General features: G+C 55.1%; 3 protein-coding genes across 3 annotated transcripts; all 3 read left to right on the forward strand.

The window, feature by feature from the left end:
* Positions 1-539: 539 nt before the first annotated feature.
* JKF63_00707 (uncharacterized protein) lies at positions 540-2774 on the forward strand (the record flags this gene model as incomplete). The annotated part of the gene is made up of 1 exon (XM_067896758.1): positions 540-2774. One exon carries the CDS (start codon positions 540-542, stop codon positions 2772-2774), a length of 2235 nt encoding a protein of 744 aa, XP_067752915.1.
* Positions 2775-3784: 1010 nt separating this feature from the next.
* Positions 3785-5413, forward strand: JKF63_00708 (uncharacterized protein; the record flags this gene model as incomplete). The annotated part of the gene is made up of 1 exon (XM_067896759.1): positions 3785-5413. The coding sequence occupies one exon, from the start codon at positions 3785-3787 to the stop codon at positions 5411-5413; it is 1629 nt and encodes a 542-aa protein (XP_067752916.1).
* Positions 5414-7245: 1832 nt separating this feature from the next.
* JKF63_00709 (uncharacterized protein) lies at positions 7246-13716 on the forward strand (the record flags this gene model as incomplete). Its single annotated transcript, XM_067896760.1, has 1 exon — positions 7246-13716. The coding sequence occupies one exon, from the start codon at positions 7246-7248 to the stop codon at positions 13714-13716; it is 6471 nt and encodes a 2156-aa protein (XP_067752917.1).
* Between the last annotated feature and the right edge of the window lie 1034 nt (positions 13717-14750).

Raw genomic sequence — 14750 nt, forward strand, 5'->3', positions numbered from 1 at the left:
GCCACCGTACACTGACCGGCGCACACCACGAGGGCATCGTTGTTCCTTTTCGTTTCTGTTCTTCTGAAATCACCTGCCGGTCGCGCAGCCCGTTTTTTTCCATTTCACAGAGAACGCTCTCCCCCTCCTTCCCCAGGAGAATAAAAGCAAAGTTTTTTTTTTGGCTAGCACTTTTGTATCGCGTCTATTCATTTTGTTTAATTTTCTCCTCATCGGCCAGTCCACTGCTGTTCTTTCACCGAAAGGTAGTGTTGGGGGGGGGGGGGGACGAGACTGCCCGGCATAGAGCCACCTCGATCGAATTCCCCGACCTGCTTCTCGGTCAAGGTCTCAAGAGCGGGTATCTTCTCCGGAGTGACAGCAGGAACACACGTTTCCTTTACGGCAGGTTTGGCAGCCATACTGTCTTGCCACTTTGCGAAGGCGGAGGAAGAAGAGCGGCACAGTGTACTGCCTACCTCTTCTCCTTAATTTTCCATTTGCAGTCACACACACACACACACACACACACACACACACACACAGCCTGGGCGGTACAAATGGCTTCCCATGCTGGGTCAGCGGTCTCACCGCTCCCGTACGGTGCGTATCAAGGCAGTTTCCGTGGCGTGGTGGCGTGCTCCAACCGCGATGATGGCTACTTCAGCGGCGAAAACAACTACGTGAACATGCTAATTTACACCGGGTTTCGCTACCAATGCGTCGAGTACGCGCGACGCTTTTTGCTGCTGACTACCGGCTGCCTCTTTGACAGCTGTGGCAGAGCCAGCGAAATCTATGCGATGAATCACATCACACACGTGGAGACGGGGGCGCAATATGCTCTCCACCACCACCACAACGATGGCACGGCAACGCAGAGGCCAGAGCCGGGTGATGTTATCATCTACCCATACCACCCAAAGATGACTCCGTGGGGACACGTTGGCATCATTTCCTTCGTTGACGATGGCCGTGTTGGCATTGCAGAGCAAAACCAGCACTTTGGCTCCTTCGTCTCACCGGATGAGTCGTACCTCAACGGAGAGCGGTGTGTCGCACGGTATGCCACACTCCACCATGACCAAGTGACCAATACGTGGCGCATTGAGGAACCCGGCACGCTGCCAAGGGCCCTGGGTTGGATGTCCTACCCTGATGCCCCCACTCGCGAGAAGATCCACGCGCCGCTCAAGCCGCTTCCCCACGCAATCAAGGCGCGCTCGACTCCCTTCGATCAGCACGACCATCCCTTTTTCACCCATTACCACCTGCGCAGCGGCTTTGACATCCCCAGTGGCTCCGTCGAGCACCTGTATGGTCTGCGAAGCGGCGCCAAAGAGGCCTTGGTAGGAGCAACGAGCGCCGTCGCACGCGTGCTTCGATTTACACTGCAGCTTTTTTTCAATCGCTGTCGCCTCGGCCCCGTCTTTCGCGCGCTGCCTGCAAATTCGCTGAGCGCTCACCCGCCGGAGACCGCTGATGCATGCATCGAATCATGCCCTGAGCTGGATGCACTCTTCAGGGTTCTCGCCCAGGAAGACGTCATCGACGCAACCGAATCTACTCCCGACCACCTGCGACAGGCTCTCGCATCATACTTCAATATCCCAATCGAGTGGATTATGTCCATGGAGCGGGAATTCGCGAAGGGGGAGGCGCACATGGCCGCAGTCGTAAGCTTTTACCCCAACATCTCAACGGACTTGGTCGACGTTGAGGCGTTTCGCGCAGCACGCCGTAGTTGGAACACAGAGGCTGCATCAGCTGTAGAGAAGCTGTCCCTAGCTCCAACCCAAACCGGCACCCGCATTCCTGACGGGGCGACCGCCGCGACTCCACCGGTCACGATAGAGGAATTGCCATTCAAGAACCCCCATGACGAGGCGTGGTGCTTGGCGGGCGTCAATTTTGGCAATGCGCGCATCATGACAGAACTGTCGCATCTCAACGGGATTCAGCCGCAGATGACAGAGGCTCTGGCGCTCATGGATCCCTCCGTTCGCTGCCACACGTCTGCGCAGTACTCCACAGACTTTGCCGGCTACCTCAAGTTCGTCGAAACCGTCTACGGTCCTCGCACAGCCTTTACGATTGTCCTGAGCGACGAACACCCAATGGATGGCTTACTGCGAAAGATGGTCACCATTGTGCAGAATTTGTGCGACCGCGTCAAACATCCAATCCGCGTCGTGAATGAGAAGGACCTGGTGTTTGTAGATGGAAGGTTACAGATCGCATCGACAGAGGCCTCTCCAATGGCTGACACCACACCAAGCGAGGCGCAAGATGTCAACTTTGTGTATATGCTGTGCGAATGGTCCTGCGTCTTGGAGAACAGAGAAACTAACCACGCCGCTTTGTACAGCGCTGCTGTTGATCCCGCATCCGATGTGGTCTTCGCAAAGCCGCTGTGGTCATACCTCTGCACCGGGGCACTGAACGTTGACGACGCGGAGAGAACGTCTCACACTCACTCCCGAAGTTCCGCCTCGGTGCGGTTCTTTGATGTTTGCCGACGTCTGTATCGGCTGGCGTCGCCGAAGCCGCCGGCAGAGATGCGGGACTTGGAAGTGCTCGAGTACATTGATAGCTGCCGCCGGATTCACATCGACGCCGAGACGGTGCCTGTGTACTCTCCCGTTGACCTCCGTTCCGACTCTCTCATGATTAACTTTGCGTGGAGCTGCTCCATGGGACACGTCGGCGGCGCTCTTCAGGTTGACGCAGAGAACACTGGCGCTGACCCTGGCCACCCGGCTTCCCTCTTTTTCATGTTTTCAACCGACGTGTGACACTAGGCAAAACATTTTCCTCCCCTCCCCCTACCGACAACGAGGGCAGAGCTTCTAGCTGTGTGGGGATGGGGGCTCGATTCCGATATGACTGTACTACAGCCGCCCGGGGCACGTTGATCGACTTAGGCGTATTGTAGCTTGTGTGTGTGTGTGTCTTGTGTCTGAGTGTTCGATATTCGTGGGAGGTGTGTACGTCATACAGATATCCCGCATCTTTCTTCATGCTGCGCGTATGTGTGTGTTTGTGTGAGTGCACGTGTGTGAGCAAGTAGGGGGCGTTGGCTCATTTTTTGTGCTCTTCTTGGGTATTTCTTTTTGCATCCTTCGTATTTCATTTCCCTTTTAGGTTTGCAAAAACAAGACACACACACACACACACACACACACACACACACACACACACACACACACACGGAATAACACGAGCCATATACATTGGCAGCGGTGCACCTATGCATCAATGTAGAGAGCTAGTCCTGCTCGCCGCTTCTTAACGCTCCTCACTAACCTTGCTCGTTCGCCTAGACTGTCCATCATATTCCCCCCCCTCCCCCTTTTCAGGGAAGAGCATCATCATTGTAACTCCTGGGGTTTTCCCTTGCTACAGAAATTTCGGCTCGCTCACCAGGTAGAGCACCACTGAATGTTCCCCAGTTTTATTCAGTGGAGGTGTGCTTCGATCTTCAGATCGTGTGATATAACGAGAGAGTTTGTGCTCGGGGCTGTCAGTGCAGAGGACGAAAAAAAAAAAATAGCAAACAATACTTAGCCGAGCGCGCCCAAGTCCAGCGAGTTGCACAGAGTCCATTTGGCTACTTTGCGCCACGCGCTCACATTCAGCATGCAACGCACGCCGTTGCCCGACCCTTTTTTTCTTCTATTTGAGGGCTCCTATGAAACGCTTTCTCAGGAAAGACATTTTGTTGGCTCACCTCATTTACCGTCCTCTTCTTTTTTTTCCTTATTCAGTCTTTAATTCTTCTGCTAGCCACGCCAAAACGCCGAGAATGTTTGCTTTGGCTGAGTCAGGCAAGAGCGGATCTAGCTTCTACCTTGGCAAGAACCCGTCGCCGGAAGCCTTCGCCAAGTATGCCAAAAAACATGACATATTTCTGCATCCTAATGTGGCCTTTTTCGTTCCTACCAAGACGATGGGAATGGGTGTCTTTGCTTCCCGCCCGCTCCCCGCTGGCACCGTTGTAGTCAGCTGTCCTGAGACTTCTGGGGTGTCCCCATACATGAAAGAAGTGGCGACCTCGCCGTGTGTGGCTGTATTGCATGCATGTCCGGCTGCCATGGAGGACGCAACACTTTTCGATGTCTTGGTGCTCATGGCGGAGCTAGGCCGTGCAAATTCGCCCTGGCGGCCGTGGTTGGAGGCCTGTCCACGAATGGAACATCACTTGTTTGACCTTTGCCCCGCGCAAGCGGCTGTACTAGGGGTGGAGAGTGTGATGGGTAGCGAGGAGAGCGGTGTTGCAGAGGCTTCTCGAGCAGCCGGAGAGGCCGCAGATGTCGCTTTAGCGATATTAGGGTTGGCTGGCGTCACGGGTTTATCGCAGGCGCTCAGCGATGTGCGTGTGGCTCAGCGGTGGACCTCCGCTCAGGCCATTATGGCGGCATTCCCGGACGTCTGGCCCGCCAGCAAAGTCTCTTTTGACCTCTTTTCAGAGGCGCTCTCGCAGGTTTACTCGCGAAACTTTCACCGCGAGGAGCTCCCAGGACGAGAAGGCCCTTACCTTCTGCCTGGCCTTGACATTTTGAATCACTCATTCGCTGCCAATACCAACTTTGAAATCCGTGGTGGCGGCCGCAAACACGGCACCGCTTTCACTGTCGTCACCACTCGCCCCGTTCAGAAGGGCGAGCAGGTGTATGGCTGTTACGGCCGCATCGGAGCGGCACGCTTTTGCGTCGAGTTTCAGTTTCTCACCAAAGCGGTGCTGCAAAATGACTTTGTGCGCTTCTCGGCCGCGTCGCTGGCCACGGTGGCAACGTTGCTGCATTATTGGAGAGTAGCGAGGGAGGCACCGGGGTTCACTGAGAGCTCGCTGGGAATTACGGCGTACCTCCACATCTGCGCAGAGAGCAGCGGATCTGAAGCGGGGACAGGGACACTTGGGTGGAAATCAGCTTTCTTTGGTGGCGACTCCGCGGCAGATGTCGGGGCTCGTCACAAGGAGATGAGGTGGCGCGTCGAGCGGCTACAAAGACTGGGACTCTTGTACGATGAGGGGCTTTATGTGGTACGGCCATACGCGACGTGGGAGGCGGAGGAGGCTTCTGAACCGGCGCCGAGCTTTCGCTGGAGTACACCAGCCGAACACGAGGAGGAGGTGAGGCAGCACAGTCGCGTGCTGGCTGCTACGGTGTTCTTGCTCACCGCGCCCAAGAGCGTGTACGAGGATCTTTATCATCGCATTACTGTCGACTGGGAGCCACCACAGTCGGCGCAGGTGTCTGCTGTAGTGCGAGATTTTCTGCACATCAAGATGATGGCTGCGCAACGGCAACATGATGCCGTCTGTAGTGTCTTTGGTGCCTCTTCTCGTGATGTGGTGCGCCGCAAGCTAGTGCAAGATGTGTTGATCTCTGAGATGGAGACCCTGCGCTACTACGCTAACGCTTTTGTCTGAGTTGCTCGGAGTCACAAAACAAAACAAAAAAGGATGAACGCTGTGTGGTTCCAACAGTTGAATGCGCAATGCGTTTGGGTGTGGGGCTCCATGAACGCATGCAGCCGATTTCATTTGCCGCGGCAAAGGCTCGCTTACTGACTACTCTTCCCTCGGTTGCCTCGCTAGAACATGTCGGGTAGACGCATATTTGTCCCCCCTTTGCGTCCCATAAATATAAATATATACATACATTATATTTACTGGCCCCTCTGCTTATGTGTTTCTGACGCGTGTATGTGTGTGTGTGTGTGTGTGTCTAATGAGCTTGAAGAGAAATAAAAATTTAAACAACTAAGCGCGTCTACACTTTGCATTGGGCAACAACAGCAATCACGACCAGCGACCTTCTCTCTCGCTCTCTCTCTTTTTCATATCCATTCTGCCCCCTTTTTCTTTGGCACCCACTTTTGTGTGCTGCAATGGCGGCAGAAAGCGCATGTGCCTTTTTCCCTATGGGGCAGCGAGGGGGTTGCTTTTTCTTTTTTTTGGTCATCCTCTGTTCCATATCTGCAGTGGCCCACGACATTTGGCCATGCGTCTTTCCTGCTTTGCCCCCTTTTCCTATTTCATTGCACTCTACCTCACTCTCATGTCTTTGCCTCACCCTTGACGCTGATGTGTATGTTTTGTGCTCAGCCGCTCACGTACACATATGCGAGTACGTGTTCCTCCCCTAAAATAACGGGGAAAAAAAGAAACGGAATCAGCAAAAAAAGGGGGGCCACATTTGAACTGAAAATTATTTCGGTACCACGGCAGTGTGTCAATCCTCCCTTCCCGGTGTGGTGCACCCTCGACACAACTCGCGCCATCTACAAGATTTGACATGCCATCTTTTATGCACGCCAGCGAGGCATCCGAAAAAAGGAGAGGTCCACTTCACACCCCTTTCTCTCTCTCCCCCCTCCCCTTATCGTGCCCCTCCCCCCCCTTTCTGCTGCATATTCGTCGGAAGCATCGCCTTCAAGCTTGGATGCATCAGCACCGCTACCCTTTTAAGCACAATTCATATACACACACACACACTCGGCTATAAAAAAAAATTTGTGCTTTTTCCAGAATTTTTCCAAGCAGGGGTTTCTCCACATCTACGCTTCTTCTGCTGTCGCACCTCTTTCTTTATCCCCTACCCTCAGCATTTAGGTTGTCACGTCCAACTGGAGGTTCGGGGAGCTCTGTTTTTCTCTCCTTTCGCAACATCACCCGTCTCGCGCGGAATCCCTTCTCTGCCCCCCCCCCTCCTTCACCGTGGATTCTCCTTATCTGTTGCTGCAGTTTTTTTTTTTTTGTGACGTGGGCGCAGATCTTCTGTATGGACCTTTCTCCCTCCCCCTTTCCCTGCTCTTGATTTCCCCCCTTTTTTTTTTTCTTCCCTGGACGTCTCTCCATTCCCTCCTCTTCGTTTTTCGATCGCGTCTCGAATTTGTTACCTCCTTTTTTTTCCCTCTCAAAGAGGGCGTTTGTGGCGTTCTTTCCCCTTTGCTTGCTTTCGTTCTTGGGTGAATGGATAGGCCTGCAAGAACCTGCAGGGCATGCAGACACACACACACACACACACACACACACACACACACATACACACATACACACGAAGAGGCCGTTGAGAGGAGAGGGAGTGCAGGCTATATTCACACACGAAACAAAATCACACAAGACCGACAGTGTCAAAGAGTGCAGACCAGAACCGTTATTGCTGCTCGCGTTAGTTTTTCTTTTTATTTTCAGTGAAGTTATACGCATCTATATTTGTACTTTTGTATTACACGCTCGGCTTGGCTGTAGTCAGCCTCATGGGCAAGCTAATCATCACCGTTCACAAATGCAAGCTGTACCGCCCTGTAAGCAGTGGCAACTTCGTTGTCAATCCACGCGTCACCGTCGTCGTCGATGGCACGTACAGATTTCAGACAAGTATCAAGAAAAACACCGTTTCCCCAGAGTTCAACGACTCTTTTTGCGTTGGTAACACTCATCGGCTAGCTGTGATCGAGGTGTCTGTGTACGATGTGCAGGAGCCGTCCGGCTTGGTGCTGCCAGGCATCGGCGTCTTGACAGCAAAACGAGGCGTGATGCGGGCGCTCAGTTCTATCGGCACAGACGAAGGCGAAGTCACTGGTGCTACCACATCGAGCTCCGCGGGTGGTGATGGTGCCATGAGCAGTAACGGTGGCGCATCGTCGTCGTCTAGAGCACGACAACCGGTGCTGTTGGGGCGATGCTACATTTCCATTGAGCGTTTGGTGCATCATGAGCGCAAGCGCAGAAAGTACTACCTAGCCACACCACTCCCATCCGCGTTTGCAGCAGCATCGCCTGGGGGTAACGTGTTTTCGGCAGCAACCCACATCGACGCGAGCGAAGACGCTCTCAGCACGTCACCATCTGCGATGACGGCAGACGTCGGCCCCTCTCTTCTCCACCGAAACACTCCGCCAGGCATTGCCGGCACACTCATAGTTTCTCTCGAGTCCGACTCGCTTGGCGAGCCGCCGTCCCAGCTACGCCTCAACGAGGAGCTCGAGGAGGCTTATGTGCAGCGTTTGCGCCGCTTTCTGATATGCTACGATCAGCCCAAAGTTGCTGTGCTGGACGTGTTGATGGCACACGTGCGTGACAGCACGGAGCGAGGCCCTCATAGCAGCAGTGGTCACCGTAATAATGGGAACAGTTCCAGTAGAGCGGAGTTGTCCGCTAGAAGGGGGTCCTTCTCGCAGGCCAGTAAGCAGAACCGATCAAGCGCCAACTTATCTGTTTGCAGCGTCTCCACCCTACAGAGTTCCGGCTTCGAAAACGTCACATCGCGAGGCGGCATTGCGTCAGAGCACCAAGGGAGCACGCGCGGTCGCGAGGTTTTGCCGGCGACAACTTCATCGAATGCCTGCCCAAATGTCATCTTGCCGCTCCATCAGGACGGAAGCTCTACCAGCGGCAGTATCTCGGTTCCTCTTCTCGGCACCACTCTCTTAAAGCGCACCGTACGCCTTGGTGGCCGCGCAGAGCTCACGGTCGAGCTCCCTGAAGGAGCAGAAACCTTCAAGGAAATGATGGAACGACTTTCCAGCGAGTACCACGCGAGTGAGCCGGGCGATTTTCGCGTTGTGCTGCGCGCGAATGGCTGTACGAACATCGACAAGGACCACTGGAATGAGTCGCTGCTCGGGTCCGACGACGTCTTTGTCATATTCCGAAGCGAGGCGGAGGAGTTCGAGACGGACGCAGCAAAGCTCCAGAACACAGTTATTTGGGCACAATCGAACATCATCACCATGGACGTTGTAAATCCACATCGCTTCTATGTGACAGTCATACTTATGGGCCGCTGCGGTACCAAGACGTACGAAATCGGTCGCTGCTGCGTGAGTGCGGCTTCGCTCTCACAGGGGCACGTCTCGCGCCGGGACATGTTTCTGTGCATGGGAGAGAGCGTTACGCAAGTCTCGGTGAATGGTGTAGTGCACCTCCTCATGCGACCCATCAACTTCGGTCTTGCCCCGTGTGATATGGCCGAGAGTGTCGACGGTTTTTACGACCGACTCAGCCGCTTTTTCAAACGGTACGATCCTTTACGGCTGCCGTTGGTGGACGCCTTGGCGCGATCTCGCCTGCATGGGCTCGATGCGTACATGAAGGAATTGGTGGACTTGTACGGCCGTGAGCCGGGTACCGCACGCCTGCTAGTGACTATCGATTCCCTTATCTCCCTACGCGAGACAGCCGAACTGGACCTGAGTGGGCAGGAGGTTCGCGTCTTGCTCACGATGGGCTCCTCCAGCGTGCGCACCAAATCATTTCCTGTGTGGCAGTTCGCGCCGACAAATGTGCGAGAAAATTATTTATTTGACGTGGTGAGAGAGACTGACCTCATTCGAATCGAGGTTGTAAACGCGCGCGAGGATCAGATTGTCTACGGCCGCGTTGACTTCAGCTGCCTGAACACGCAGCGCGGCACCACGAATAAACGCGATCTGTACCTCATCGGCGAAGCCGGGACGCGGGAGGCTTACTTCAGCGGTATCGTGCGCGTGAGCCTCTACAGCGATGAGGTGGGGCACAACTACGAGGTGGACGCGAACCTTGAGGAAGCGTTTGCCGGACGGCTGCGCCGCTACGTGTACCGCCGCATCCCGGAGAACCTGCACCGCGTAAGCTTAGCAGTCGCGACGGTGTTTGACATGGAGTCTTTCATTGCGCAGTTGGCTGTCCAGTACGGTGACGAGGATCCCACTTATGCTCTCTTCTTTACCCTCGTGGGATGCCGTCAGCTGCGCTCTAGGTTTGGCGGCATCAACCCTTACGTCGTCGTGCGTATGGGTATTGACGCCTATCAGACGAAGACGGCGAAGGCGACTGAGGAGCCTGACTACTTTGAGTTCTTTCAATTTTTCTACGATCGGCCTGAAGACATGTTTATTACTCTTGTGGTGATGGATCAGGCAGGTATTGGCAGAGATAAGGAGGTCGGACGGGCGGTGATCCCGCTGGCGAATGTGCAGCCGTCACGGGATTACAGCGATTGGATGCCGGTCCTAAACAAGAGGAAGGATGGCGAAGTGCGGAAGGTAGGCACGATCGGGTTCAAGTACACCGTAGTTGACCTGAACCTGGTGGACCACACCCGGGCTCGCCTTATGAAGGAGCAGTACCAGAAGCGAAACGCACGCGCGCATGTTGTGATGAGCGGACAAGGCGAAAGTGAGGGTGTGGGTACGGCTTCACTAGGGGCCGGCGACGTTGACGTCCCGAACCCATCTTCTACTGTTGCTCGATCCTGGGGCACCTTCAAGAGGAACCTCCGACAAGTTTCCCTCTCAGCGCAGTCGATGTTGGCGGTGAGCGGGCCCAACAGAGGCACTGAGGAGTCTGACCGCTACGAGCAAACCATGAACGAAAACACGAACCTCGTCGAGGCGGGGATGGAAACAGGTTCTTTAAAGTCTGCCCACTCCACCAGTCCTCGTGCGCCGACGATGAACCTGATGGACGGTGGCATTTATTCTGTCGAGGAATTCTGCGCCTCCGACTTTAGCCCACTAAACTCCGCAGCGCTTTCTGAGACGGATCTGGACGCGACTCCCTCGCTGCAAATGACATACCGGGCACCGACATACGGAGCGGATACGTTGACTGGGGTTTGCTCACTCCCCATGGACGAGGGCAGGAGAGCCAGTGCTGACTTGACGCGGATGCGATTGCGCGTGCGCTTACTGAGCTGCAGAAACCTCTGCAAGTCTGGGCGCAGCATGCCGAATCCGTATGTGTTGCTTTCTACCATCTGCGAGTCCCATCAATCTCGGGTGCAGTTCTCTACCACGGAGCCGCAGTACAACGAAACATTTCAGTTCATTGTCGAAGACCCAAGCATTGACTACCTCTCCATCACAGTCCTCACCGACACACCATACGGGTTGAGGAAATTGGGGCACTGTACATTGTCTATGCGCAACGTGCAGTGTGGCACGATGTGCACGCGGTGGATGTCCCTGGTCGTCGATCCCTTTCAGCCATCGGCGATGGAGTGCGGTGCCGTGTACCTCTCGCTCGGTGCTGTCCACTTCGGCATCAACTGTCCTCCCTCCATAGAGGCCGAGAACCGCTTGCGGGAGCAAATCCGCGAGTACCTTCGGCACCACGCGCGGCGGCAGCTCCACCGCTTGGAATGGTACGTAGGAGAGTTTTCACAACTCGAGAACATCTTGCTTGGCGGCTGGTTCCACAACACTGGCAACGATGCCGGCGGCGATGATACAGGGACGCGGGTCGCCAACTTGGAGGTGACGGTGCTGGGCATATCGCATCTCTATTCCAGTGGTTTTCTCGCCGAAGGTAGCTGTGTCGTGAAAGTGAAGGTGGGTGGCCAGACGCGATCCAAGACAAAACCCATTGCAGGCTCCCGGGGCAACTTTCCCGCTCCGCAGTACCAAGACCCGTTGTGCTTCGCCGTGACGGAGCCGACGAGGACGCTCGTTCGACTGAGCGTCATATTGAATGAGAAAACGAGCGTCGGCGAGTGCTATGTGTCCTTGGCGGATCTGCACCGTGGTGTCGCAAAACAGAGAACGCTTATGCTGGTGATGGATTCACGCTCCTCGCGCGCGGAGGCTGTAGGGTTCATTCACATCTCCATCTTCTGCACAAATTATGGGAGCTCGGCCCCGGAGCCGACGAAGGAGGAGCTGGCGCTGCACTCGCGCCTAACCCGCTTTTACTACTATTATCTCCCCACAGAGCTGGCGATGGTGGATGTGAAGTTTGCCACGATGCTGAACGTGACGGCATACTTGAACCGCATGGTGGAGAAGTACGGCCCGGAGCCAGGCGACTACCATCTCCGGGTCACGGTCGATCGCTGCCGCAGCCTGGTCATCAAGAATAACAACACACTGCTGCATGTGTTTTGCGTGGTTCGTATTGGGTTGCAGGAGTTTCGCAGCTCTACTGTCGAGGGCCGCAGCGAGTTTATCTTTGGCGAGAACTTCGACCTCACCGTCGGTCTTCCTCAGTATGACAAGGTGGAGCTGATTTTGATGCGCTACTACCCGTCGAAACAGGTGGAGCTGGGCCGCACGCAGGTGGAGCTGAGAGCGCTGAAGGTAGGGGAGAACACCATGGAACTGTCACTTGTCAGAGGCGCTGGTACAAAAGCGGCAGGTGTTTGTGGGGTTCTGAGGATTACTTGCGTCCCTGTGGACTTTGGCCGCGACAGCCAGACGCACGCCCGGACGCATTCGGTTTTCGCCTACGGCTTCGACGAAACCTTGGCGCAGACTACGTATCTCTCAGCCTTGTCAGCAGCGGTCGCCGTCTCGGGTGTGTCTCAGCACAACAGTCTGCCGGGCGAACGTGGAAACAGCAAAGAGCCGTCAGAGCGGGAGCACGGGATGCAGTCGTCATTCATATCACCTACGACGGCCTCTGTCACAATCGTTGGGTTTATTGGCTTGACCTTGCGTGATGCCGAGATATACATCCGCGTGTCGGGGCGCGACAGGGTGTTGCTCAAGACAAAGCCTATCCCGGCAGATCAACTAGCTGCTTTGGAGGCGAGCACGTCCACCTTCACGATTGAGGACATTGCAGCCAACTACGAGAAGGAGTACACGCTCAAGCTCGGGTTTCGGAAACTGCTCGGCACCGAGACGCTGTGCTACGCCGACTTTTGTCTCATGCCATGCCCCGCGGAGATGACGGTGGAGAAACGTTTGCGTCTTTACAACTTAAGTTCACAGTTCTTGGGCATCTGTCGCCTAAGCATAACACTGCCCAGTGTTCATTTGCCTTCGCAGAAGTGGAGGCATCTCTCACCCACAGTCTTTGAGCCGCTCATGGACGACATCGCGTCGCTGGTGGCTACTTACATGCCGAAGGATTTGCGGCTGCTGGATCTTATCGTGTGTCAAGCCCCAGACGCGCGTCGACTGCACCGCGCGCTGAGATTACAACTGGAGCCGACCGTCGTGGCGACGGTGTACGTGGCGATTCATGACGTTGACTTGCGCGCCACAGCAATACGGAATTTGTGTGTTGTGACAGCGTCTGTTGGGAACTTCACCTCTGAAGTACCGCGCCGGCAACCCGGGGCCCACCCAGTGTACCCGTACGGCATGACGAACGCAAACATTTCCAATTTGGACTTCCCGCTGCTACGGGTTGATATCAGCAATACCGGGCCTACCGACTCCTTAACTCTGTGCGTATGCGATCGCGCCTCCAAGGCAAAGTCGGAGGAGGTCGGCCGCGCTACTGTGTCCCTGAAAGCCCTTCTGAGCCCGGCGGTCTTCGACATGTCTGAGAAGGTACAGGTGCCCCTTGTATCGGTGCGCCGCGCTGCGAACCGCGTGAATGCGAGTTTGGTCGGCACCATCACTTTTAGTCTTATCCCCCCTGCTTTTGAGAGCTACGCCACTTCGGTGCGCTTCGCCTCGACCATCTTAGATGGTTTCGATCGTGATTACTTCCGCTACTACAGCGATCGTATTTGCCGCTTGCTGAGCCACTACGACGCGAACTCGCTTGTAGACATCCACTCACGCCTCTACGAGACTTACGTCTCTTGTCGTTGCTGGGAGAGCGGGCTGCCGGCCTACTTGTCCAGTCTGGTAGTGCGCTGGGGACCGGAGCTAGACAGCTTTGGGCCGCCGCCTGCGCTGAAGAGTCACGACGCCGCTCACCAGAGCAGAACGGTGGTGTCGGTAGTGGAGGAGAGCAACGCCGCAGTTTCGGCTGAACAGGCGCCAGCCCTCGCGCTGCGATCCGGGAAATGAGAAAAATTATCACAGCGTCGAGAGTTGAAAACTATTTGGGTGGCTGGGGGTGATCGGGCGGGGCGGGGTTAAAAAAAGAGGGCACCCCCTCTGCTTTGAAGGCGCAGGTTTGTGCAGTCGAAAAGGTAGAGAGAGAGCTTTGACGCTGAGGCAATGCCTGCCCCCCCCCCCCCCCGCTCTCTCCCTCGTGTTGGGCACTTACACCACTGCAGATAGGTGTCAACATGCCACGTACTGGAAGATCGTTTGGTGAAAAACTCGCTTTACATTGAATGGGTTCACAATTCTGTATTGGTGTCTGTCTGCGGTAGAAGCGGTGACTGTTGGTTCGCACATACATGGCTGCCTCGATGTCGTTGCCGGACTTTCTCTCCCCTTTTTTTTTTGTATGACTCTCTCCATCTTCTTTAGAAGGCGGTTGTATGTATCTTGAGGAGCGTTATGTGCCCTCAGACGGTTACGAGTGTGTGTGTGTGTGTGTTTTCCTTGACTGCATTGTGTGGAGCCCCCGGTATATGGTTCGGCCCTTGGCGTTATATTTCACATCGTCTGTTTTCCGTGCATTCAACCGATGTGGAAATGCGCTCGCGTCGTGTTCATGCGGGAGAGAGTGTACGTATGAGGTTATTGTTCTGCTCGTGGCGGCATATGTGTCTCCCCTTCCGACCTCTTGAGTCGCCCTCTCCCCTACAGATCGTTCTGGTGCTTCACTCCTTTCCCGTTTTTTTTTCTGTTTGTATTCGGCCAACGTCTGCTTTTAATGGGTGAGGGATCCCCCACTTTGCGTGAGATATCCTAGTTTTTTTTTTTTTTCGATTGCGCTGTTCTCCCTGATAGGGAGACCTCCCGATGATTCCGACAGCTCAACTGATCCCTGTTCCGCCTCTCCCTTCATTGGGGTGCCGCTTTTTTTACTTACACAACCAGTTATGTGAGCACCTGTGCGAGTGTTTCCAGGTGAAGCGCGGAACAAAAAACAGGTTGAAGCCATCATCTCTGCCGGAAGGGGGGGGGGGGGGCAGGGGAATCGCTCC

This window comes from Porcisia hertigi, chromosome 36 (assembly GCF_017918235.1).
Source record: "Porcisia hertigi strain C119 chromosome 36, whole genome shotgun sequence".
Lineage (NCBI taxonomy): Eukaryota > Euglenozoa > Kinetoplastea > Trypanosomatida > Trypanosomatidae > Porcisia > Porcisia hertigi.